General features: G+C 42.2%; 1 protein-coding gene across 1 annotated transcript in view; it reads left to right on the top strand.

Annotated features, from left to right (window-relative positions):
- Positions 1–27,565, top strand: part of LRP1B (LDL receptor related protein 1B) — a 796,682-nt gene that overhangs the window by 451,151 nt on the left and 317,966 nt on the right. Inside the window, exons 12-14 of the mRNA XM_066621533.1 lie at positions 5,366–5,546; positions 16,434–16,653; positions 18,870–19,059. Of these exons, the coding sequence (XP_066477630.1) occupies positions 5,366–5,546; positions 16,434–16,653; positions 18,870–19,059 (591 nt within the window). The remainder of the gene's footprint in view (positions 1–5,365; positions 5,547–16,433; positions 16,654–18,869; positions 19,060–27,565) is intronic.

Below are 27,565 nucleotides of genomic sequence, written 5' to 3'. Positions count from 1 at the left end.
GATTTCTCTTTATTTGGATTGTTTCATTTTAACATATCCTATGTGCTGAAATATCCTGAAAGAGGCTTTTTTCCACAAATCAAAGGTAGCAAGTAGTACCAGACTCACAAGGGAGCCTATTTTCAAGATCACTCTAGTCCAAATTGTACATAACAAAGACATTTTATAGTGAATCATCTAAGCAGCACCTTCACTCATTGGCAGATTATATCTAGACATTTCAAAGAACAGCTCTACCACTCAAACCAAATCAGAATTAGTTCCTTCCTTGCTAATTTCATTTGCTGTTTTTCATGTCTCTCACTGAGCTGACCAGACCTACAACACTAAAGAACTTTTGTGTGTTGTTGGTTTGGTCTCACAGATATTTCATTGTGTTTCTCATAAAATGAGTTTTTGCTCATCTACTATGGAATAATTTTCTAATTTATTTAATAATCTGGTATAATCTTGATGTTGTGACTGCTTCCTGTTTAAAAAAAAAAAAAAAACAACTCATGATATAGCTGACTGCTGGATCTGCCTGCCTTTTTAAAGTATTGTTTTTCATTGCCCTAAATATATATTTCTGGCATTTATGTGTTTTCATCTTTCTACCTCTCTGTCCAACTGCAAATCAGAGAGCAGATAATTATCTTTGAGTCTTAAAAATAGAATTCCTATATATTAGCTTACCCTTTCATTTCCTTGCTGCTAAATCTTCTTCATTTAGTTAGGGTTCAAAAGGCCTGAATTTCATAAAGCAGGGGTGTGCAAGTGGCTGAAGTCCATGTCACACACGCCTTTATGGGTTTTGTTCTATATATGCCCCCCAGGGCATGGTCTCAATATGTGTGAACCAGTAAGCTTCCTTAAGCTAAGCAGGAATGGGTCTGGTCATGCTATTTTAAGTTCCATTATGGAAGAAAGGCAGTGTACAAAGAAAGCTGTGCGTACTTGGACATTGCTGGTAAGCCACGTGGTAGAAGTGAGAAGGTATGGCTGTCTTGGCATGAGCAAAAAGACAGTTTAGTAACAAGGGAATACAAGACCTGGATCCCAAGGCTGCGCAAGATCTGCATCAGTAAGTCCTGCACAGTATTGAGCTTTTAGATTGATCTGTTCTCCTTTTAAATGAATCTAATAGCTCAATACTGTCCAGAACTTACTGAGGCAGATCTTGTGCAAAATTCGCTCAGTTGTTCTGTAGGCCAGGGATGCCAGCACAAATGTCCAGAGGCGATGCTCAGGTGCCACCAGCTTGCAGAACCCCCCATGTTCCTACCTGGAATAGGTAGGTTGGTGGCAAGGACTGCTCAGGGAAGGATCGGTAACAGAATACGGGGGGAAGCAGCCCTGGCTGGGGCAGGAGGGAGAGGATCTCAGTGGCAGCATCACATGCTGAGGTCCTATCCCTTGGTCCCCACCCAGACTTGCCACCTGAGTCTTATCAGACTAATGCCACCTAACTGTCTGGTGTAGGTCCCAGGAGACCCATTGGAGGCGAGACAGCCTATAGGGACGTAAGTAACAATTATCTTTACTTATCTCTCCTGAGACATGGGGTCACCCGCTCCATCTGTGGCACTGTGTGCTGACTGGATATAGGATTGGACCCTTAGTGAGTGGAGAGAAGACACTAAATGCCATTCTACATATTACACAGAAGGAAACAATAATTTCCTGCTCAAATTGAAATAAGATAAGTTCAGGGACTTTGTGAGGGCAGAAGGCTAGGAAGAACCACACTACTGCCCTTCTTGCTTTTGTGCTTTCACCGTAACTTAATGCTGTACATTCAGCCTCTGATTATGGCTAGCAGGAAAGGATAAATTTCTCTGGCCAGCAACTGTTGATTGAACAGTAGTAATATGTATAGATCGTGAGATGAAACCTTGTCAGATATGAGGAGTAGTTTCTCTGACCAGCACCCTGCCCAGCTCCCCTATTCCTCCTCATCCTTGAGCTCTCTGAAATAAAAGAGAATAAAAGAGCAGAGGAAATGAGGAAGTGTGGAGAAGAGGACATGGCACCTGGGGCTTTTGCCCCTCCTGCCCCCACCCCAGGTCTTCCACTGAATCCTGTTGGGGGGTGCTCTGTGTGTGTGTGTGTGTGTGTGTGTGTGTGTGTGTGTGTGTTTGCAAAGTAGCGTAATTGTGGTTTTCAGAGCCAAGAAATGATAGATTTGTTGGGAGCTATGAGTTTTGTGTTGATTGAAATATTTGCTCTGCTTTGGCTGGAATAAATATCAACTGTGAGCACAGGAGACAGTAGTCCATGGTTAACGTGTACTCATAGAGCAGTTCATTTGGAAACTAATAGATCACAGTGTCAACGGAATGAACTTTATAATAACTGTAAAACATATTATCTGGCATTTGGTTAAGCAACAACCTCAGTTAACTGGAATCTTGTCCACTGCCTCAGGCAGGAGGTGGTATATGTGCTGCTTAACAAAGCATTGATTTAGCAAGCCTCGAAGCCTGCTGGCAACACCCTCCCTGTCTTATCTGACAGGATTCCATCTGTTCTGCTGCTCCTGCTTCCTTCCTCACAAGGGCCCTGAAGGAATGGAGAGGCTCCACTTCCTTCCTCACACGGCCCTTAGGAGGAGGGATGTGGAATGTCTTCATTCCTAGAGGGCCTGTGTAAATTATGGAGGAGGGTGGAGTGGTGCCTCAGAGAAAGCCCTGTGAAATGAAAGAGCAGATGGAGCCTGGGGGAGGGGCACTATAAATCTTGTGAAGGTTTTATTAATAAGCATATCTGGTTAACTGGCCACCCCCAGTAAATGCTGAATAACAAAACATTTACTATACTTCCTTAAGGCCAAATTACCCCCACCTGGGCTCAGTGTAGAAATAGGAACAATAACTAAAAACATCAATATTTTATTATATAGCAGACCCAAAGTGTGTGTAGTATCTTGAAGCCAATCTGAGTAAAGACAATGCCTGCCTTCACTCTACAGTCAGCTGGGGGGGGGGGAGAGAATGTGATTATAGCTGCCTGTATGACAAGGAAGACAAGATGGTGGTGGCATAAAAGGTGTGTTGGGGTAACCTTCCATAAAATTGTTGGCTCAGCCCTAATTATGGTGCTTCTATGTTGTTTTGCCTTGTTGAGGATGTAGGCAATGACAGAGATTGATGCTAGCAGTGGGGTCAGTCTAGTAAAACTTACACAATTTCAAGTCTCAGTGAAAAAATTTAGTACTCTCATTGAAATCAGTGGAACTTATGGTCTATTGGAGAATTACATTGGCAGAACACACGTTCCACCGGCATAACCTCCTTTATGGCTGCCACAGATGTAACTAGGTCAGTGTGTATGGGCCAGCCACCTCCACAAGTGATGAACAGCCAGCTCCGTTCACAATGGACATTGGATGCCAGCCAGAGGAGGTGAGCTGGTGTAGAGTGTTGAACATGGTGGGGAGTGGTGGAATGGAGGCGGTGAAGGGGGTGGGGAGGAGGGTGAATCTGGCCTAGGAGGGGAGTGAAATTAGCAGCAGCTCATGCAAAATCCTGACTCTTTTCCTGGGCCTGATTCGCCTTCATGGGGCAACATGGATTTGTGCCAGCAATTGAGCTGGCATGGCACTGAGTTGTCCCAGAGCAGCTGCTACAATTTACCATGGAGCAAGGGGACAAATGTTCCTTCTCCCTTACTCACTTCAGACCTGTGCCAGCAAACACACACATCCATGTGAAGAAAATATATATATTTTGCAATAGCATAGAGCAGTGGTTCTCAAACTGGTGAGTTGCGACCCACCAGTTCATGTAACGCTTCCCCTGTCCCTTTAAGGCAGTGTTTCTCAAACTGTGGGTCGGGACCCACTAGGTGGGTCACGAGCCAATTTCAGGTGGGTCCCCATTCATTTCAATGTTTTATTTTTAATCTAATAGAGGCAGCGATGCGATTCCCAGGATCACGTCACTAAGGGGGGGCTTTTACTTACTGTGTGTTAGGACAAGTAGCAGGAGGTGCAGAGAGCCCTGTGTAGTCCTCTGCAGGGCTCCCCAAGAGTTGGAATCTTAAAAAATAGCAAGTGCAAGCCACTTCTGCAGTCAGGAGGTGGCTTGTGAGGATTTCTGAGGATTCCAAGCCTTGGGAAGCCCTGTGTAGGGCGCCATGCACCTCCTGCTGCTTGCCCTAACACACAGAAAGTAAAAGCACCCACTTTGCCCCCTCCCCCACTGAAACTTACTTTGGGAGTAAAACTCCGAAAAGTTTGAGAACCACTGGCATAGAGTATCCTTCAGTTTTATTACTGTGTTATGTAGTAAAAAAAATTGTATATGTATTTGAAAAACATTGAGGATTTTGCATGTTGATTACGTCATCCCTTAGTTACTTTTTTCTAAGCTGAAAAGTGCTATAATGCAATATAACAAATTAATACACCATGTCAGAGGTTGCGTTGGTTTTCTAATAACCTCACTGCTGTACCTGATAGATTTAATTACTTTTGAAAATGTCAAATCTGGTGTCACTCAAGAAAGATATTGGAAGGGGGAAATGGGAAGCATAAACAAAGTATTTCTATTGAAAAGGTTTGATGTGTTGTTACAAGTTTAAAAAAGCTTTTGTTTTAATGATCTGAAAGGCCTAATCCGCTTCTAGCTGTGTGTATTTTAATTCTCTGAATAGTTATTTTTAGCTATGATGATACTGTGTGTTTCTTTTCAACAGATGCCTTCACTGTAGTCCTCTGTGCTCCCACCGTGTTACCCAGAGGATTCTCTTAATTCAGAAGGTTGTCTTTCAGCTTTCACACACACACACACACACACAGTGGATCATTAAAATATTTTATTGTTCTTAACAAAGTAACACACCTGTTTCCTTGACAACAGTTATTAATGCAAGCTAATTACTACTCCTTTGTTGTTTTAGGTGGGCCTTTTCTTTTCCTTTGACGTAAGGCGAACTTTTGTTAATTTGCCAGAAATATGCAAAAATACTCATTTTTTCCCTCTCCTTTATATGTCTAGGTTGCTGACATGCATTGTTACCTATGTAAGGTATCTGTATGGTGATAGTTATACTTCTGGCTTTGTATTTTGAGTTTTTATTAACACAACAAATAATAATATTCAGTATGTAATAACAAGGCATACGTGTGCACACACATTCTATTAAATTACTGATTCTGATTTCAAGCATAAATCCAGGGCTTATTTTTATTCTTCCTTACACACACTCACGCATGAACACACATTGATTTGTGTTATTAAATACCTATCCCACTCTTTTTTTAAGAAGTTCAGAATAGAATTTTAGCATCACGTGAATATGTTTGGTAGGGTAGGTTGAAATATACTATACTGGTGCTTACACATAGATCACAATATCAATATCAATATGCTTGTTTCACCAGATCTCGATAATGTGGAAGGCATAGCCGTAGACTGGATTGGAAATAATCTGTTTTGGACAAATGATGGCTACAGGAAAACAATTAATGTCGCCCGACTGGAGAAAGCTTCTCAGAGTAGGAAAACTCTTTTAGAAGGAGACATGTCTCACCCTCGAGGAATTGTTGTGGATCCTGTAAATGGGTATGAAAACTTTTTGAAAATGTAGTCTGTTTTTGTAGTGGGGGAAAAAAAGGTCAATGAATCCATCTTTAGATTCCTAAATGAAACCATGTTCACAGACAAGGATGCTGATTAGTAATAACAATACACAGCAAATGTCTGAGTGAGTTCATAATACTTCTCATAATTATCTTAATGGCAGCCTAATGCTATGGGCCAGTAGTTCTCACACATTTAGTACCATTACCCACTTTTTAGAATGAGAGTCTGTCAGAACCTACTGGAAGTGATGTTATGACTGGAAGTGACATCATCAAGCAGGAACGTTTTTAACAATCCTAGGCTGCAATCCTACCCACACTTACCCAGGTGTAAGTCCTGTTTACGCACATTGTTAAAAGAATATACGTAGTAGCTTGTTAAAAGTACAGATCTGTAACATTTCCCCAAATGCAGTAACATACCATGGTAACGTCAAGTCTAATAGATTAAAAATAAAATATTGAAATGAATGGGGACCCACCTGAAATTGGCTTGTGACCCACCTAGTGGGTCTCGACCCATAGTTTGAGAAACACTGCTATGGGCCATTCATGACCGTGGATCTATCAGTCCACTGTTGTAGATGATCCTGCAACAGTATGTTTGCTGCTGTTGCAAGTGATGCAGCTACTGGTGGAAACACCTGGATTCAACTGGATGCTCCACAGGCCCAGGTAAGGTGCTAGAGGGAATGTTTTGTGATTAGTTTGAGGGCTGTTTGGGCAGGGAGAGGAGAAAGCAGGGAGCAGAGTGGAGGGGAAGGATTTCAAAGGCAAAGGCTGCACATAATTTGTAAAATTATGTAAAATAAAAAAGGCTGCACAATCTTTGCTGCACATAATCATCCCTCCCACCACAGCATGCAGCACATGTTCCGTCAGCATGGCAGAAGATGGTGGGGAATTTGGCTGTAAGTCTTACATCTGCACTGGAATTTAGACCAGTATTATTGACTCAAACCTGCTGACCCTGGGCAGGAAATGACACTCTCCACGTGATTTCTAGATAAGGAGAAGCCCTGCAAGACCTCTTTTACATTAGTGGTTCCCAAACTGTGAGCTGTGGCTCCCTGGGAAGTCACAGAAACTAGTCAGGGGAGCTGTGGAATCCTCATGAAAGGCCCACTGCCCTATACAAAGTATCAGGTTTTAAAATGGTGACCAATGGTCCAGTAGGTCAAGGGAGCCACCAGTTGAAAGAAGTTTGAGGATTTTTTTTTTAATTGGAAAAGGTTACGACTAGCAAAGAGGGCAGCAGAGAATTAAAGGCTAATTTGACTCAAAAGGGTGATATATACACACCATCCCTGTATACTAAAATAACTTCTGAAGTACTTGGGTGGAGCATTGCCTGAAAACTTTGTATATATTCACAATCTCCTCTGTCATAATGTAAATATCCATCATGCACCAGAGGGCTGAATAGGGAGGAAGAAGCAGCTGGGATTGTGCCAGGCCTTCTGGCCATTTTATCCTTCAAAGAGCAGTGCAATAGACTTGGGAATGGCACAAATCTAGTATAGCAAATGGGCTGTAGTAAGTTCTCCCTGTGAAAAGCTGCAGCAGAGAGACTTGCCCTGGGGAAATCAGGCTGGACAATTCTCTGATGGAATGCAAATAACTCCGTGTTTTTTTTTCCTTCACAAAGTGATGTGATTGTGGTTCCCAGAGCCAAGAAATGATAGATTTGTTGAGAAGTTATGAGTTTCATGTTAATTGAAATGCTATTTGCTGTGCTTTGGCTGGAATAAAAGTCAGCTGTGAGCACAGAAGACAGCAGTAAGTGGTGAGCATACACTCAAAGAGCAGTTCATTTGGAAACTAATAGATCACAGTGTCAATAGAATGCACTTTATTATGCTTCCTTCCTGACTTCTTTTCTCAATCTCTGTGCAGTTATAGGAATGTTCTTCAACATTTTATTATATGTTGAACCATAAGCTATCAATTCGAAAAGTGATATATGCCGAAAATGCACATTAAAAGCTTTGGAAAATAAAAAATAAGTTGCAGCATGACAAATCATTCTCCATACTATCCATCATGCAGACTCAACTTGTTTTTCATGGTGGATGAATTAGGAACTCATAGTGCAGTTCTTCATGCCATTCTAGTACCAATATAAACTGGCCTGTGACCAAATTGGAATGCTTTAATGAAATATCCTGTGGATTTGTATAGATGTGTTGCATTCACAGATTATACTTGGAAGAAAGCACAGGGGGGCAATAATAATTTAAAGCATATAATCACAGGGCCAACCAAAGATATTTTGCTGCCTGAGGTGAGGGACAAGATGGCATCCTCACCCAACCTGTGGGGGCCCTGCAGTGGATCCCATAGCACTGTTCCTCTCCCATGTTGATAAAACACAGTTTTTAGCAATGTTTTAAAATATTACAACAAATTACACCAAGCCAAAAGTTGTAGATCCAAAATTCACATCTAGTCATATTAGTGATAACAGCATGACTATTGCGTTATTCTGGACTACCATATCAATAACTCAAAATAAGCTCCACCAACATGTGAAACAAACAGGGCAGGGTGTGCACTGTGGGCAGGAGGGGGAAGAGTTTGGTCGAAGCTGTGCACACCATCCCCCTTCTGCCATCCTGAACTGTCCCTTTGGATCTGCACCAGCTAAATAAATGGTGTAGGTTCAAGGAGACCCATTAGAGACCAGGTGATCTACAGGGAGGTAAGTAAAAGATTTTTACTGAACTCTCCTGGGCCATCTTGTTGCCCCCTGACAGCATGTAGTGTGTGCTATGTCAGTGGTGCTGTGAACTGGCAGGTGATAGGATTGAGCCCTGTGTTCAATAGGGTTTACACCCAAGTGCCGTAGGATAGCAGACATGGTGTTCTTATACGTGTTTAAGAAGTAGATGCAGGATGAATTCATTTCTTACACAGAGACTGAGAGCCCAGTCCTGAACAGTGCATGCTGGCTTACTGCAAACGCGCCATTAGTGAACTCTGGGCTAGTGCTGGGCGGGCACCCGTCCGCCGCCGCTCGGTGGTCACAGAGAATGCCGAGCTGCAGCACGATAAGTGGGGGTGGGGAGAAGGCGTTCCGGAGAGGGGGGAGGCAGGCAGAGGGCGGAAAGAGGGTGGGGAGGAGATGTGACAGGGAGGTGGGGAGAGGGTGGGCGGGAGGCATGCCGGGGGAGGAAGAGAGGCAAGTTCAATGAAGCGCTGCTCCACTGGATCCTGTCCGTTCGTGTGGGGCTTGGTGCCCTACACGAACGTCTTTACCTCACTGCTGATCTTTTGGTCATTGGTGAATCAAGTAGTCCCATTGCAGGGCTACTTCCTTTACCCAAGAGAAGGGGAAAATTGTCCCCTTCTCCCGAGGTGCCACCTGCAGTAGCCCGTGGCGCGCAGGATCTGGCGGCAGCCGTTTTGGTGCCACTGAAGCTGCATGCCACAGGAGCTCAGGATTGGGCTGTGAGGCTGCAATCCTATCCACACTTTCCTGGGAGTAAGCTCCATTGACTATAATGGGACTTAATTCTGAGTTGATAGGCATCGGATTGGGCTCTGAGTTGCTAGAAACTGAAAAGGGAACTAAACTCTGAACCTTTGCAGGGTCTCTTAAAAGGCAAAAATAGGGACAAAATAAGAATGGTGATTTACTAGTCCATATTTTTTGGTCCTCATCTCTAAGGAATCATTGCCCTAATGCAAGGTTGTATATACTAAACTGGGTCACTCAAAGAAAAGGCCTTTGCAGACACATATATCTGGAGAAAAATACAAATTTTGCAGCTTTATTTCTCTTGCATTTCTTCACTTCAAAGATCTGGCTGAGATCTCAGCTGTGGGTCTCTCTCTCCTACCGCACCCTTCAAGCATATATCATAGTTGTTCTGTATTATACAGTGTGTGTCTACTCTAACTCACAAAATAGACCTAATAAAATGCAAATCTGTGCCAGGACAATAGCAGTAATCTTCAGTCCTCTTGAACTCTGGAGGATACAAATTATTAAAAGTCAATGAATGCTCTCAGATGATTTCTGGGTAACAAAATGTGTGTTTTAAAGTGTTTTTAAAACAAACAACCATCAGCCTTCTTACACGTTATAAACAATGTGTAACACCACATAGCTGCTTTTGGAATTCAATCCTAAAATTTCAGCCTAGTTCATAATGTAAAGAATTAGCTGCCCCAAGATGTGATGATGTTCACATTTAGATAGTTTTTTGAAAGGTTAAACACATTAATTGAGGAAAACTGGTCTATCAATAGCCATAAAAAATGACAGCTAAATGGAAACTGCGTTACCCCTGAATACCAACTGCTGGATTAAATGAACCTGTAATCTAGTAAAGCAATGTTTATAATGCCTGAATATAAACATTGCACTGGGTGCAAATGCTGTCTTTAAAAAAGGATTAATTATGATAAGAAGAAAAGATAAGGATGGAAATAAAGTAATAGGAAGAGGGAAGAATACAGATGGAAGACAGATTTAAGGTGAACCTAACAGATAGGAGATATGGGGCTAAAATGGAAAATCAAAGGCAGGTGAAAGAGTGTGGTTGGATATTGAGGTAAGCTACATGAAAAAGTAAGACCTAGAGAAGAGAAAGAGGGTGGAGAGAGAGAGAGAGAGAGAGAGAGAGAGAGAGAGAGAGAGAGAGATTAGGGACCTAGATGGGGATTGCAAGGTGCGATTGAGGATGAGAGAATGGAGAGAAAGGGTGGAAAACCTGGGTGATAGCTCTAGAATGATCTTAAAGAGTAAAAGGCAGGAGCGGACGAAAGGTAGGATTAGAGAATGACAAGGATTTTTGAGAGAGAAAAGGGAAAACAAAGCAAAGCCTGCTTTGTGGAGAAGGCAAGCAAACAGATTTTTCCGGAAAGCAACACACACGTGAGTGCACACACACTCCTGCTTCTGCTCCTCTGTGCTTCTCCACTTGTTCCTTGCATGGTTCCTTTACTTCTGTTCTAGACAGTTGACATAAAGATTTCACGAAGGGTGCCTTCAGATGAGCACGTGCTATGTCTGAAGCTGTGGTCTTTTGTTTGCAAGATGCTAAGTGCCCCGTATCTGGGGATGAAGAAAAGGCATCCTTCCAGCAAGAACAAACAAGGTGAGTGAAGCCACTCATTGCTGCCTGTGTGGCTTTTTCAGCATGGGAAGTGGCAGCCTGCTTCTCTTCCCACGTACCTCGTTCCTTCCTTGCACAGCACCTGTAAGTTAAAAAGACTGCGTGAGGGAAGGAATGCAGTGAATGAGTTGGGAAGCAGATCAATGCAATTTGAAGAGGCATCAGCAGTAGGCTTGGGGTGAAGGGCACCCCAAATCCATGGCGGCTCCTCCCTTATGCCACTCATCTCAGGTTGCTTCATGGATTGGCTGGTACAGTATAGTTATAATGTAAGTTAGAGCAGTGTTAAAACAGACACTAGCAATCTGGTGTGGGAACTGTTCCAATTCAGATTGTAGCATGGTGCCACAAATGTGTTCCAGTTGTCTGCTCTAGAATGGAACACTTGGCAAAGGATGTCATTTGTGTAAAAATAAGAAGTACTCAAGTGAACCAAAGTTGTGATTTATATGCAGGGCTTTTTTTGTAATGGAACGCACCGGAACGGCGTTCCGGCACCTTTTTTCCCCCCTCCTCTCTGCCCCCACCTTTTTCCCCCTGCCTGCACCACCCCGCTCTGCACTGCTGGCTAGGGAGGGATTTGAACCTCCAACCTTGTGCTCCACAGCCCAGCACTCTCTCCATTAGGCTATAGGAAAGCCTGTTGTCAAAGTGTTCAGAACTAATATATAAGGTCTTCAGCCCAGCTGGTGGCTATCAGTGCCTCAAGTATTAGTTCCAAACACTTTGAGCCTAAGACCTCTGGTGGCTCAGTGGTTAAATTATAGGTCTGTGGAGCCAGAGGCCTGGGGTTCAAATCCCACTGAGGAATAATTTTTTTTTTTTTTAAGGTGGGAAGGTGCTCCATGGCTGCAAAATATAAAGGTTGGTTGCTAGCTGCCAAAAGGGGGGCCAGTTGAGGCTGCAAAACTCCTCAAAGTTCAGTCCCAGGCAGGCTCTTTTTTGACCTTTTTTTTTTTTTTTAAGTTCCAGTTAGGACTTAACCCACAGTTAAGCTCCTGGAGTGAGCCCCCTGCTGGAGGCTGTGGGTTAAGTCCTACCTGGGACTTAAAAAAAAAAAAAGTTAAAAAAAGAGCCTGCCTGGGACTGAACTTTGAGGAGTTTTGCAGCCTCAACTGGCCCCCCTTTTGGCAACTAGCAACCAACCTTTATATTTTGCAGCCATGGAGCACCCTTCCCACCTTAAAAAAAAAAAATATTCCTCAGTGGGATTTGAACCCCAGGCCTCTGGCTCCACAGATCTATAATTTAACCACTGAGCCACCAGAGGTCTTAGGTTCAAAGTGTTTGGAACCAACACTTGAGGCACTGATGGCCACCAGCTGGGCTGAAGACCTTATATATTTGTTCTGAACACTTTAACTACTGTATAGGCTTTCCTATAGCCCAATGGAGAGAGTTTCCTATAGCCCAATGGAGCACCTCCCCACCTAAAAAAAATGGGGTGATTCACTCCAGCTGTGGCAGGAGTGCTTTTGCTACCAGGGAGCTCACACGGGATGGACGTGTGTGCGCGTGCGCGCGCGCATGTATAAAAAATGGTTTAAAAATAAATAAATAAATAAATAAAAAGTTGTGAGTTCCTGCACCTATTTTTTTTTACAAAAAAAGCACTGTTTATATGAGCATCTTGTACCCAGCATTTGGCAACCCAACCCAGATTTTACAGCAATACACCCATTGTTACTATTATTTTTTTGTTAGTAAAAGGAACGTTAATTGTTGCATTTTCGTCCTCTTCCCGTTACAGCTAAGCAGTGTTGAAAGTAGGCCTCTTTTTTAATTAATTTCACGTGTGAGAACTAATGCTGCTTCCACTGAGTCTAGTTGGGGACATGACAGGCAGTCATTGCAAAACAAAGAGGGCTGTTTTTAAGTAATGGCCTTTTAACAAGTCAGATAAATGTTTGCAAGTGCTATTGATTCATTGTGCCGTTGAGAAGAGTAAAGAGTATATTGATCTGGTTATTTACTTCTGTTCTAGACAGCTGACATAAAGATTTCATGAAGGGTGCCTTCAGATGAGCACGTGCTGTGTCTGAAACTGTGGTCTTTTGTTTGCAAGTTGCTAAGTGCCCCGTATCTGGGGGGAAAAGAAAAGGCATCCTTCCAGCAAACCTTCTATGAGTAGCAACAGCACTCACTAAAACAGGAGCTATGGTTCCTCTTCTTTTCCTTGTGTCTTTCAACAAGTTCGGCATCCGTCTTACAAAATAAAAGCATTTCAAATTTATGTTAAGTACATGTCTGACACTGCCTAACTTATAGTAAATCTGAATGAAGTTTTATGCAAATTTATAATGCAGTTCGTAAGTCTGGAGTGTCTCATCTGTGCCATGAAACTGTACGTCAATGAGACACTCATCATTCCTTGAATTTGTCGTGTCTTTCCAGGCATTGATACTTCCAGCTTGCCATAAATATAGATTGTGCTTATTTGCTGTGAGGGGATATCAGTGACTTTCCTCATGGTAACAGTTCTACTGCAAGGGGATGGCATTGTCTTGGCATTGCAATGAATATTTTGTCACTGGGAAAATTCAATTTTGTCCTCTGCTAACCTGTCAATGGCCATAGTTAGCATTGTGAGAAATGTGACTGAGGAAGCATCACAGTTGTCTTTTCCATTGTGGCATCATATATGATATTTGGTGACCTTTCTAATTATTTTTTTTAAGTCTCAGACATAAGCAAGGCTCACCTCTGCCCTCCACTGCATTCCCCACTGTTAGGATTAGGATGATTGCTCATGTGAGCTTTCCTTTTCTGGGAAAGGCGTGCACAGTGGTGTGTACTTTCCCTCTGTGATTTTTCAGTGTCAAACACAAGTACAACAGCAAGGCTGTTCCATCTCTCATAAGAGATGTAGCATAATATGATGCTACAAACACCTTATAAGGCCAACAAAGGAAAAGTGCAAAGGTATTGTACAGTTACTGTACACGAGAACAAACCTGGATTTGTTTGTTGTCTGGAAAGGTTCTTCTACTATGTAGTGATAACTTTTTTTTACATTGTTTGGAATAACTACTGCTCAGTGGATCTAATGCTTGTTCCTAAGGACAGGTCCTTGGAGCTATGTCGCATTGCTTTCAACTGAGCATAGTTATCCATAAGCCACTTAGGACTTCAGCCTATATATTCTAAGGCCTACATCAGTAATGTTAATATACATTTTATGAAACATCATTTGTAGTAACAGGTATCGTATTCCTTCCAGGCTCCCTGCCCCTATGTCTCTTGATTTGCTTAAGGCTTGATACATATGCCTGGGCTCCATTTTGGGGGACGATAACCCTGGGTAGTGCCTGAAATGGAGTGACAGTGACACCACTATTGTGGTAGGGGGCTTTAACACTTTACTCCCACTATAGTTCCAGTCTTCCTTCCCAAAGCATGGGAATGCTTTCTGTGTCTTCAACTTTAGTCATTACTGCAAACTCTAACAACCCCTCTTAGATCTTCTAAAATATTAATCAAACATCTCACTATGGGTGAAAATGGGCAAAGCCTTGAACCTTCTAAGTATGACTTTTATTTTGAATGATAACCTGTGAGCAATGTAGTCAAAGATTTGTCTCTGCATGATGTGAATGCTGGTACTGTGTATGCCAGTCCCAGTATATGCTGGATGGTACTAACTGAAATATTTGCTTCTACTGCTACAGCCATATTCCACTGAGACTAGAACAATTCCTGCCTCTTCTCACCATCACTCTGTTTTAGAATTCCACCCTTTTCTGACATAATTGCAGTAATAACTAGAGAATAAAGGTGTTTGAGTACCCTCATTAAAAATTCACTTTTGGAAGACTCTAGATCAGTGTTCCCAAACTGGTTGAGACCCACCAGCCTGGGAAGCACTTAGGTTAGACCCTTTAAGGGGCAGGGGGATTACAATTGCAACAATGTGATACCCAGGATCGCACTGCTGCTGGGTAAAGAGGAAGGTTTCTGCTTACCTGGAACCAGCGACGGAGTCCGGAGGGATGCAGAGAACCCTGTGGACAACGTAGCAGAGCTCCCCAAGCTTCAAAAATAAAGAAAATTGTGATTGGAAGTCATTTCCGGTTTCACGATTGGAAACCAGAAGTGACTTCTGATTATTATTTTCTTTCTTTTCCAGGCTTGGGGGAGCCCTGCAGAGTGTCCACTGAGCTCCCTGCACCCTCTGGACCCTTTCACGGGCTTCAGGTAAGCCAGAAACTCCTCCTCTTTACCCAGCAGCAGTTTGGGTTTGCATTGCTGTAATCCCACTGCCTCCACAAGCACTTAACAGCCCAATCCTGAGCTGCCCTATGGACACCCTGAGCTGCATCCTATGTACCTCAGGCAGCTGCAGGCAGCTCCTTACCCCTCCTCAGGGGAAGGGAACATTTGGCCCCTTCCCCTGAGTAAGGAGAGTGGTCCGCAATGGGGCTACTCGATTCTACATCAGCTATTTTGCTGGCGCAAAGTAAAGCAGTCCCATGTTGGGCCAGGAGGTCCAACACTGGGCTTCAGATCTGGCATAGCTGAGCTGCGCCAGTCCCGCACCCCTCCTAGCCCACTCCCTCCCCTGCCACACCTGCCCTTGCCTTCCCGCCACCCTGGAATGACTCCCCTGATGCCCCCACTTATCTCTCCACACCTAGCACTCTCATGGAGCGCCAAGTGGCGTTCAGCCTGCCAGCCTCTGACTGGTGCCAGCCCAGCGAGGGCACACGCATAGCCTGCTCTGACACTGGGCTGGTGCTTTCCGGCACGTTTGTGACAGTGTGCACTGGCAGTGGGCTGGCGCGCATTGGATAGGATTGGGCCCTAGATGGTTCCCTCCTCCTAAGGAGGATTTCGAGAACCATTGCTCTAAATATGTTTTGATTCACACTTGGTTACAATCCTTGGAACTAGGGAGGAATTTTCTCTCACATCCCTACCAACCATACCTCTGATGGAAATTTATAATTTTAAGAACAATTCTCATGGAGGATCAGACTAGTAAGCAAAGATTCCAGGTCACTTCACCCGTTGTTCTTAATCAAGCAAACTCAGTGGCTTAGCAAATGGGAGTGGGCTGGGCTAGCCCAGGTACCAGGCAGGAAGGGAGTGCCACTTGAGGGTCAGCCAGGATGGCAGCAGCAAAAGCAGCGCGAGCATGGCCGTGGGTATGTAGAGACCGCCTCCTCCTCCTTCTCCTTGTGTTTTGGCGGCTTCGTAATCTTGCTGCCACCCCTTTCCTCCTTCTTCAGATGCTCAATGAGAGCAAAGCCGCTGCTGCCTCTAGTGATGCTTTTGAGGAAACTAACCTTGTGAGGTATTTCTTCAAGTAGTTTGCATTAGAAAGGCAAGTTAAAATTAGCCGAACAGTCATCTTACTATTCTACCCTTTACAATAAAGTCATTTTGCCAGGTTTTGAAAGAAAAAAAAAAATCTTTCATAACCCTGCTGTGATTAAATCGGAGCAGTTCATTAATGGAGCGCTGACTTCTCATGTCAGTCAATTCACTTTTTAATCACGTAATTGATTATATTCTCGGTGCTGAGCAGCATTCAAGTCAAGACAGCAGTACAAGTAGCGCTCTCCTCCCTTTGGTCCCCTGCCTTTGCTATTAGTTTATTGGCCTTGGTAGAAAGAAAACTACATTTAGAAGGTGAAATCAAACTACAAACATAAAGACATTTCTGCCTTTGTGTCATAGGCTTTCTACAATCTATATTATGTGGTTCCAATAATAAATGAATGTTCTTATTTTTCATTTCTTAGCTGGATGTACTGGACAGACTGGGAAGAAGATGAAATAGATGATAGCGTGGGAAGAATTGAGAAGGCATGGATGGATGGATATAACAGGCAGATTTTTGTGACATCAAAGATGTTGTGGCCAAATGGATTAACTTTGGACTATCGAAGCAATGTGTTGTACTGGTGTGATGCCTATTATGATCATATTGAAAGAATATTTTTGAATGGAACCGACAGAGAGGTAAAAGAAAATATCCTCTGGTGTCGTCCACCAGTTTTCCTTTTTACTGAATTGTACTGCTACAGAACTATTTTTAAATTTATTATCTCAACCCCTCTAAACCTGATTAGTTAGTTGACTCTGTGAGGATAACCAGCATAAGGAGTATTATGGTAATTTTGCTGGCACTCTGCTACAGGGGGAAAAAAATAAAGAGTAAAGGATGTATTTCTTTACTTCAGAGAGAAAAGTAACACAAAGGAAGCTTGCTGTCCAAAGCTCTGTGTTAACACTGAGTTGTGTTGTTTGGACATTGCACAAGTGTGCCAAGGGACTGTGGGCCAAAAACTCTGCAGAAGTCTTCAAATGATGATTCCTCTACTGGCTATTTTAAAGCAGACTTATTTTCCAGCTCTTCCCCCCCCCACACACACACCCAGGAATTTGAAGCAGAAGAATGTCTATCCTCTTTTGTGCTTCAGCTACAGCTGTGGTGTCTACAAGTACTTGCATCTACCGCTGTCACCTGCTCTGTACCACTTCCTGATTAGGTTCTCCTGGGCCTCTAGCTGGCTTACCGGATTTGAGATGATGGGGTGTGGTGGGGCACTAGTGGACTGTCATTGTCTTCTTCTGTGATACCATTTTACAAATTCCAGCCCCCTGTGCTGCATTAGGGGTGGAACATTTGGGATTGGTAACATGGCATTGGAGTAAGAAGGCAGGGTGATCACTGCTATTGTGCTGCTCCCTTTGCCTCCCAGTAAGAAATGTACCAGGAGGTGCTGGGAGCATTGTGGCAGCAACAGGTCACCTTACCTAGCAGCTGTGGACTTAGTGCTAAGCAAATGCCCCCCCCCCCCCGACACTGGGTCCGTGCACCTCTAGCACTGTGTGGGAAGCCTCTCAAAGCTTTCCCAGTTGGTCCTACAGTCATGCAAGGCTCTGTCACATTCCAGAGGTGTGGACGGCATCTTGTGGGGGAGGGGGTGACTTTGCGGACCTTTGCCCTGGGAGCAGGGGGAAAGTCCACCACTGCTACCTTTCAGCAGGCTCTTGCTGCCAGTGCTCACCAAGGATTCTCCAGGTGTGGCTCCTTTGTAGCCTGGGCTCTAGCCTGTGCCCTGCAAGACCCCACCATGGAACCAACCCTGTTGACACTGCAAGTCAGTACCATAATAATTTTTTTAGCATAATCAAATGCTGCTTCTACAGCACTGAATGCATGTTAACATGGCTAATTGCTATCATATGAAAAAAAAAATTTGGTGCTGTTTTAACCACTTCCTGGCAGCAGCTCATCCTCTATCAAAATGAGAACAGCCCTAACAAGGATGCATTAGCAAAAGAGAAGAATGGTTCTGCAAGTCCATTTCAAGGGGGTTTACTCACAAGTAACTCTGCATAGGATTATAGCCTAAGATTTTCACTGAGGAACCATGAACAATCCTATTCATATTGTTCCCCCTCGCCCGTCATATAGTCTTATCTTACAACTCTTATTATGGCTTTCAGAATGGGACAAACATCCAGGAAGATACATAGATACTGTAGAGGGCTTTCTGCAAAGAGAAAATCTAAACTTTCTGTGGCTTTCCCTTTGCCACATTCCACTGGTGCAAGAAGGGTTGCCATTTATCCCATTAGCACTGTTTGCATTGTGCTTCTATCCACCTGTGAAATTGTGATCAGTTGAAGAAGCCATTTGTGCAGCAATCTCAGGACTGTGGAACAAGCATTCTGTAACTGTTGTTAAGTGTGGTCCTAAAACTGTTTTAATTTTTGGTGGAGGACAAAACTCTTCAAGGCTTTTCCACCTGTAATTAGATAACACCAAATAATCGTTTCTCGGATGCATTAAAAAGCAACCTGAAAAATATTAGCCACGTTAATCCTTTCGTTCACTACTAGATGGTTTGGATAGAATTTGGTCAGAGGAACCTAGTGATCCAGCAAACACCAAATGCTTTGGTAATATTGAAGAATTGCCTACCACAAATTGTGCAGATTTTCATAATAGCGAACCATAGGTAAATTAAATGGGAAAAGGTGTGTCAAGTTGTTCAGTATTGTTTAAGTCTTATTTATTTGGTGCTTTTTAGAGACTAGACTCCATCATCTTTATATGTGCATAGAATTGTTCACACAACTCTTTCCCCCATTTCTGACTGAATTCTGAAGCTTTTAATGATGAACTGAACATTAGCATCTATTCAAATAATGTTGATTAATTGCAGGTGGTCTACAGTGGAAAAGAACTAAACCATCCATTTGGGCTGTCACACTATAGGAATTATATTTTCTGGACAGATTATATGAATGGCTCTATTTTCCAACTGGATTTGACAACTAGAAATGTGACGCTTCTAAGAAGTGAGAGATCACCTCTGTTTGGGCTGCAGATTTATGATCCCCACAAGCAACAAGGTATTGAAAACAATATTTTCTGCATTCATACCAAACAGTATTTTAACATTGGTTATAGAAAGGATTTTTTTTTCCCAATGTAGCCTCTGTCTTTGCCAGCTGAACACAAAACTAAAGAAGATCTGGGGCACAGATTCCAGCAAGTTAGTTGCAAGCAACACCCCTTGAAAATAAATAATAATAATAATAATACAGGTATTTATATACCACCTTTCATGGTCATCAGATTTCTCCTCAGACTTTATTTCAAGGCAGTTTACACAGGCAGGCTATACTAAATCCCGAGAGGGATTTTTACAATTGAAGAAGGTTCTGTCTTTCAAGAACTACAACATTTCAGATGGATCCTTTTATGATCTGGTATCACATTCTGGCCTCCAGTTTCCTCCTACGCAAGCTGACAATCCTTCACATCTCACTTGAAGGGCAGCCAAAGAGCAGATGGAAAAACTTGGCTCGGCTTGTCAGCCGCTTCACGGTGCCGGTAGCCTCGAATTGGCGACCTTCAGCTGTTATCTTCGGGCAAACGGAGGCTCTACACTCGAGACCAGACCTCCTGCCCAATAGGATCCAAATTAGACATGAGTAAGACATAGAGCTATTTTGAAGGCCTGATACAGTCATAGCAGCCACACATGAATATGCGGTGGTGGGAATTGCTTGCCTGCACCAGGCATGTGTGCTTACTTGTTCCTGATACATTATGGACAGCAGTACAGTCTTAATTGTCCTTATATGTTTTTAAGGCTTCAAATATTAGTTTGTGTAATAGGTTTGAGGTCCTTTTAAGTATGTTTTGATAAGCTTTTTGTACCGTGGTCTAGTGGTATATCTTCTCATTTCCCTGTATAATTTGGGAAACTCATTTCCCAATGACTAATAACTCTTTTGTGTTCAACCTTTCCTGAATAATGAAAAATTCAAGGTTATGTATGAATATGGGCCACTTTCTTTAGAGGAGAGAGCACTGTAAATGTATGGTATTGAGAACAGGAGAATAGATTAATGTGGGTGTTAGATCTCTCATACAGGTCGAGTAAGCAGACTCCGGTAATAAAATGCAGGGACAGGGTCTCTCCCCTCCACTAAATGATTTCCTCCTTTTGAGTAGATTGCTTCACATCAGGCTGAAGCACATCCCTCTTGCCTCTAAGCATCCCTAAGGAAAAAATTGGTGGTGGTGGTGGTGGTTTTGTTTTCTTTCTACAACATCTAAACAGAACCGCTGGAGGTTGACATGACTTCCACACAGTTCTTTGCATTCTGGTCACATCCAAGCTGGCTGCAAATCAAAACAAAAGAGGGTCCCATTCATTGAGCCAAATCTATTAGATTTAATTGGAACAGGATAGTGTAACTAAAGTTCCAAGAGAAAAGCCACCAAATCATTGGTCTGATCATTACAACTCATATGTCATGAAAATACTAATGCATAGTGTGCAAGATGTCTGTGCAAACACAGTACCTAAAAATAAAGTGCATGTAAAGCTTACATGTCTTTGATGAGTATTTTGTCACTATTTGGTTAGTGAAGTGGTTCCCAACCTTTAGGAGACCGCGGACCACTCAGGTGAATATTGGAATTCTTGTGGACCACATGCAACCCCTCCATCCCCACCACACAAAAAATACAGTTCAGTTTGGTAGACCATGGGGGAGCATTCGGCAAGACACTGAAAATGCCAGCTGCGGGGGGGGGGGGAGCATTCTCTGTCCTCTCTGCTGATCCATCTCTGGTGGTCTTTGATGGTAAGGAAGCATCTCACCGAGTAAGTGCTCCTCCACAGGCTACCAGAAAGAGTGGAGAATGGACCCTCCCACAGCTGGCACTTCAGCAAGTGCTGGACCACCAGAGAGGACTGAGAACAGACTACCTACAGCCACAGCTAACACTTCAGTGGTCTGTGGGGAAGCGGTCACTTGGTGAAACACTGCAATGATCAAAGGTGATCATCTTTTTTCCCCCTGAGACCTCGGGAACCACTTCTCAGGGTTTCACAGACCACCTGTGGTCCTTGGACAACAGGTTGGGAACCAATGGGCTAGTGGGATGGTCCAAGCTGCCATAATAATGTAAATGGAGAGATAAAGAAGTTACTAACAAGTTGTAAATGCTGGTGTGCACTTCTGAAGTAAAAGGATTAAGGAAATACATATGATCTGCATAATACTATATTATTAGAGGACACTACAAGAATAGTGCCATTATCCTATTCCCACTCTTTGCCTAGCTTAATACGTGAATTAAATACCACAGTCTGTTAGATATTTTAAATGGTAACACAACATGAAATTCTATAAAATATGTAAAAACAATATGATGAAAAATACAATCATTTGTCCTGAAATATTCATTTAGCAGTAAGCAAAACCACACATAGCAAAGCAATCCCGCCAGCCCCTCCCCACACACACATACCCCCCCCCCCCAAAGAAGAGAGAGCTGGGCATAGTCTAAACCCTATTCCACTTTTTACAGGTCTGTTGATATTCCACAATCCCTTCTGTAATTTCATATTCACTGTGTTTTTGAATGCTTGTTTGAAGTTTATTAGTGAAGCTTTTGTTTGTTTTGCTTTTGGTAGTTTGCAAAATTGGCAAGTGTCTGTAACTATAGGACCTTGGGTAAAATGCAGCACCTTGAGGAGTATTGTATTCATCCCAGTTGCCAACCTAGAGGCAAAAGAATAGTGGGAAATAAGGGCATCTGAGGTGCTGGCAACATAATTTTCTGGCAGTCTGCTGTTAGATATGGAGGTGCTGGTCCACCACTTCTTACTCCCTTTGTAAAGTAGCCTCCAGGGGGATGGCACTTTAAGGCTATCTATGCTTTACTCTTCCACCTTCTACCCTACTTATATTAATACAAATTGAGGTGAATAATGTAAATTTATGTTAATACAAATAATTTTTGACATCTGTGTTTAATACATTTCCGCTCAAGACTACAAGCAGGCATGCACCATCACCTATTTCCGTTATAGTGATTCATTATAATTTATACATTCACTGTAATGGGTTCTAATTAGTAAAAACTAGAAGCTCTTAACTGTGTTTGGAAATCCTAGTATTTCTTAGTAAGAATTAGAAATTACTGGGTCTGTGTCCTGAAAATAGCTGTAAGTACTAGGACTTACAGGCTGTGACTTAAAGGCTTTAGGCTTAAAGGCTGTGCAGCATGGCCTTTCCCAGTTTGAAGAGACAGACCAGGGACAGACTGCACTTGCTCCCAGTGTGGAAGGGATTGTCACTCCCGAATCGGCCTTTTCAGCCACACTAGACGCTGTTCCAGAACCACCATTCAGAGCGCGATACCATAGTCTTTCGAGACTGAAGGTTGCCAACAACAACACTAGGACTTGTATTTTAGATGTGAGCTTTTACCAACAGACATAGTGGTTTCTAGTTTTTGATAGGCAATACTAGGATTTCCAAATGCAATTGGTAGCTCCTAGTTTTTTGTAGGTAGAACTAGGATTCTTGTATATAACGAAATTTTGGATTTTCACTGCAACATTTCCATTATTTTCACCTCAATTGTACTCAATCTTGTTTCTCGCAGATTTGGTTCACACCATTAAACCCCCCCCCCCACACACACACACACACACTCCAAGTGCACTGAGATATCTATTTACACATTTTGGTCATATTCATATGTAATTTATATGTTGAACTGTTGAACTGAAATGTTGTTATGCATAACAGAAATGCAAATTAAAGAGCTTTAAATTGGTTTGGGATCTTATATGCATTGGAAGTGGAAGGAAGGGGGAAGGCAATGACTAGACAGAAAGAAGGACACTGAAGAATAAAGGGTCGGAGGAGTGGAACAGGAGAAGTTAGATAACCCAAAAATGAATGCTATGGAGTATGGTCCTTATAGGATAATGCAGTATGACCACTCTTGTTTGACGTGATCATACTATGGTGTTGCATAGTTCAAGAGATCTGACAGATTCTGAAATGGGGTAACACTGGATGTTTGTCTGATATTTGATTAGATCTCTTGCTGGTGGCATATTAAGGTATTAAAAAAGGGAAGGCTTTTTTCAGAAGAAATATAACTTTCTCTGCGTGAGAAAATATAACTTGTTGGATTATTATAGCTACATGCTGACTTATCTTTGGTTGTCTTCCTGCGCTATTTGTACATAAGTTTATTAGGATATCTTTACACTTTTTTTCTGTCTTGGACTTTTGTTTTATTGTTTTTTATTTATTTTTTATATATGGCCCTGAATATATATGTTAAGAAAGTGATTCATAAATTTGTAAATAAAGAAAAGCAGATCTGGATAGGCGTAAATAGCAGACCTAGGTAAGCAGTAGATCAGGGATATCAAACTCCTTTCATACAGAGGACTGAAGTTAGCATTCAGGGCTCCAGCTGAGGGCCAGAAGTGATGTCATTAAGCAGAAAGTGACATCATTAAGCAGCTAATGGCCAGAAATCAGACCCTGTTCTCATATAGAAACTCATTAACGGCAAATGACAGAAGAGAAAGTACACAAATCTTAATCATATTTCAAGATTTGGGAAAGCCCAGTTTTCATGTGGGCCGCCTTTTCAGCTGTAACAGCTTAGGAGCTGAGAGCCTGAGGACCAAATAAAAAGCTTCCGGAGGCCGTATCCAGCCCCTGGGCCTTATGTTTGATACCCCTGAAATAGATGCTTTTCCAGTGTACAGTGCCTCTCTCATTGCATGGCAACATAGTCCTAGCCCTTGTACACATCCTTTGGAAGAGGGTAATTTTTCTGCTGCACTGTTGGTGTTCTCTTAAGATAATTTGAAAAGTCTTGTGTTGCTTTATGCTACCCACAGCAGGGAGATTTTGTTTTTATTTGTTTTTCTTTTAGGTCTGCCATCAGTAAATTTTCCAGTCTGTCTCCAAGTCGTTCAGGATAGAAGAAACACTGTGATAATTGATTTGCTGTTTCATAATGGTATAGGGATCTGTTTTGATGAGGAATAATGAAGTCTTTATCCACATTCAGTCTGGTGTCTACTGATGCCAAATTGATTCTTTCCATTTACTTTAATGGGAGTAGAATATAACCCTATGTTGCTAGTTAAATTTATATAAACGGCTTGTTAAAAATCCATGTATAGCCTAATCAATAATCCCCATGTTTATTTGTCCTACAGGACTTGTGGTAGTAGTCATGTGGCTCACTAAGCTGCATGTTGATTTAGATTTTAAATATGTGTATCCAGCAGCCCTGCACTAAACCATAGCAAAAAACACAAATACAATTTAATGCCACCTACAAGCAGGCAGGTGTAGTAATGGGTCTTACCTGTTGCTTGTCCATTACCTCTTGAGTAATGGGTCTTACCTGTTGCTTGTCAATTGACATTAATGAACCAGTTAACAGGTTTTATAAGCCTGCAGAGAGGACAGCTAGAAGGATGTTTTATCCATACATTGTTACATATTTGTGTGTGTGTGTCTGTTCTAGAATGTATACATTTTTTATCGTTTTAGTTTTTTTTAACTAACGTTCTCTGTTTAGTAAAATTGCAATTTTGAAATACTATTTTTTGGTGCTGTTTGGAAAGATAAGTTTATCCACAATATTGCATACTTTCTTGCCAGCCTATGCAATGATTAACTGCATACAGAGAAATATCAAGCCCAGTGTATGTGTAGCTTTACACAGTTCACAGGTCTCTGCTTTGAGGAGCATACAGTCTAATTTTAACCAGGAGAAGGGAGGTCATAATGGCAGAGGAGGCAGAAACAAGGTTAGAGAAATGGAAAAGGTGAGGCAAGGGTTACAAGGTATAAATGTAAACAAGTGCGGTTACATTCACTTTTGATATGGTAGTGGATTAGCCAAAGGCTTCCTCAGAGAGGTAACCAGTAATCCTGTCAAGTCCTAATAGTTGCTTTGCTCACTGAAGCTCAGGCATCAGAATCTTGTCTTGTGTCAACAGCATAACCAGGGCTCGCCCTCAGGCAGTGGACTGTTGAGGGACACTCATTTGTGTCTGCCAACTTGCTTCCACTACTCCTTTTCATTCCATTCCCTGGTTCAGAAGAGGAGGAAGAGAACATATGGAAGAGGGGAGAGTGCCAAACTAGAACACTAGAGAGTCGGAATAGCAGAGGCTGGCACAACATCAGATATGCAACACAGCTGCGAACCTAGCACTGGGCAAATGCCCCGGATGCTGAACCTGTGTGACTCTTTTTTTTTTTTACTTTTTTTAAAATTGTGATTTAATTGTGATTTAATTTTTTTAAATTGTGACATTAAATACATTATAAATCAAAGTGTCAATACAACATTATGTGTTAGAGGAGGGAAAAAAAAGAGAATAACAAAAAATAAAAAAATCATTAATGATACATTATAAACAAACAGTTAAGAAAGACTTCCAAATGTCCAAGAATTTATCCATACAGAGTTGTCTTTTGTAAATAACTGACTCAAAAGTAGAACACATTAAGAGATCCTTAGTCCACTGTGAAATGGTAGGTGGGCATTTCGCCTTCCATGTTTTCAATTTAAGTCTTTTAACTACAGTCACAGCACAGAGAAATCACCTCCTCTGGCCATCAGAAAGTTTCCACACAATAGGAATGTAATTCAAAAGGATATACTTATCTAATTAAAAGAAGGATTGTTTCCAAAATCCTATTAATAGAACTGAGAACCTCAGTCCAGAAAGGTTGGATAACCGCACAAGACCAAAGCATGTGTCTTAATGTTGCCTCAGGTTCACTAAACACAGATTTACCACTAATGGCACAATCCTAACACACTTCCCAGCACTGACATAAGGGTAATGCAGCTCAGAGGTAAGGGAACAAACATTCCCTTAACTTTGAGGAGGCCTCTGTGAGTGACACCCAACTGCGGGATGCAGCACATGTCCCATTGGCACCGCTATGCCAGAGCTGGAAAATTGGTTAGGATTTGGGCCTAAGTTCTTTAGTAACAAGTCATTTAGGGGTCCAATGAACCCTAAAACAAATTTTCTGCTGAATCAAACACAATTTAAAGGTTCCATGGAAATTTTGACTATATTTGTTAATATGATATTGTCTGAGTAGGACATTCCAAAACTTGATTCCATATGTCACAAAGAGAAACAAGGTCATATTTTTCTAATGACATTAAGTAATTATACAAAAAAGTTGTGGGCTTTTTTGGGGGGTGCATATAAAACTGGTGGAGTTTGAGAGGCAGCCACTGCCGCTGGACCAAACTTAGCAATTAATAGATGCTGTAGTTGCAGGTATTGCTAGCTGGCAGAACTAGGTAGATCATATTTAATACTCAAATTGGTAAAGGAGGTAAACTCTTGGTCATCATCAATAATCTGTCCTGACTCTAGGACAACGTGAGAAGCCTCACTGAGGCTCCCGACATGATCGGAAACTGTAGTTATGATTTTCCGGGAGTACAGTTTAAGACCGCAGGGAAGCCTTAGAAGGCTTCCTCAATTGATCCTAACATTGCACGAGGCTCTGTCATGCTCGACAGGTAGGGGGCGGCTTTGCGCATGGGGATAGCATCTTGCGTGCGGGTGGCATCGCTGACCTTTGTCCCTGAAGCAGGAAGGGGTTAGTTCACCACTGAGGGGCCACTATTTGGCATGCTGTCTCAGGTGTCAGGTAGTCTTGGGCCAGCCCTGGTCACAACTAGTCTCTTTATATTGTTTCTACAGAAACTGGCTTGAGTTGGTATCAGAAATGCACTAGGAACAGTGATACTGGTAATATGCTCATTGATAGTAGTATGTGTCAAAAGATGGCAGATCCACAATTGTTCCTTAATAGGCATCATTAGAGATTTTTTTTCCAGCCCTGAAATGAGGTTTTTGTTATAAACATGTACCTGGAGTGTTCTATAGTTAAGGCATTTTCTGCACTGGGCAGAGCAGAGCAGGATGGCTTTGTTTCACTTACCAAAGGATGCTAGCTTATATAATGCCCTCAACACTGCTTTATTGCAATATTTATCTATTTATTTCATGTTATATGACTTGTACCATTTCAAGTTTTTAATAAGAGGTCTCTAGGTAAATATATGAAAAATGTAATTGCTGTTAGCCCCAAAAAGGGATTGTGTGACTTCTGATATCCATATTGATTCCAAGGCCAGGCAATAAAGTTGAATCAACATGGCCTTACCTGGAAGCTATGCTTCAACAGTGGCAAGCTGTGTGGGATGGAACAATCTAAATCTGACTTTATTGATACAGGACTCAGAAGTGAAATGAGATCATTTAGATCTCATTTAGATCATTTACAAGCTCTCAATTAGAGAGCTTGTAAACATCTTTCCTTTTCATTCTTATCTAAACACCTGTTGAATTAGTCTGGGAACTTTAGGTTTTGAGAGGGATGAAAAGGGGTTTCAGTCAAGCAGACCAACTATTCAGTCAACCAATAGTAGGGATGTTCAAAAGCCCTGGATAAATTTCCCCTGGTCTTTCTGAAATGCTTTAAACCAGTGGTTCCCAAATCCCTTCTTCGGTTTTTGTCCCAA

The sequence above is a fragment of the Tiliqua scincoides genome, chromosome 1 (genome assembly GCF_035046505.1).
Source record: "Tiliqua scincoides isolate rTilSci1 chromosome 1, rTilSci1.hap2, whole genome shotgun sequence".
NCBI classification, from domain to species: Eukaryota; Metazoa; Chordata; class Lepidosauria; order Squamata; family Scincidae; genus Tiliqua; species Tiliqua scincoides.
Note: the sequence above shows the minus strand (reverse complement) of the source record. Positions and strands in the feature narration are given on the sequence as shown.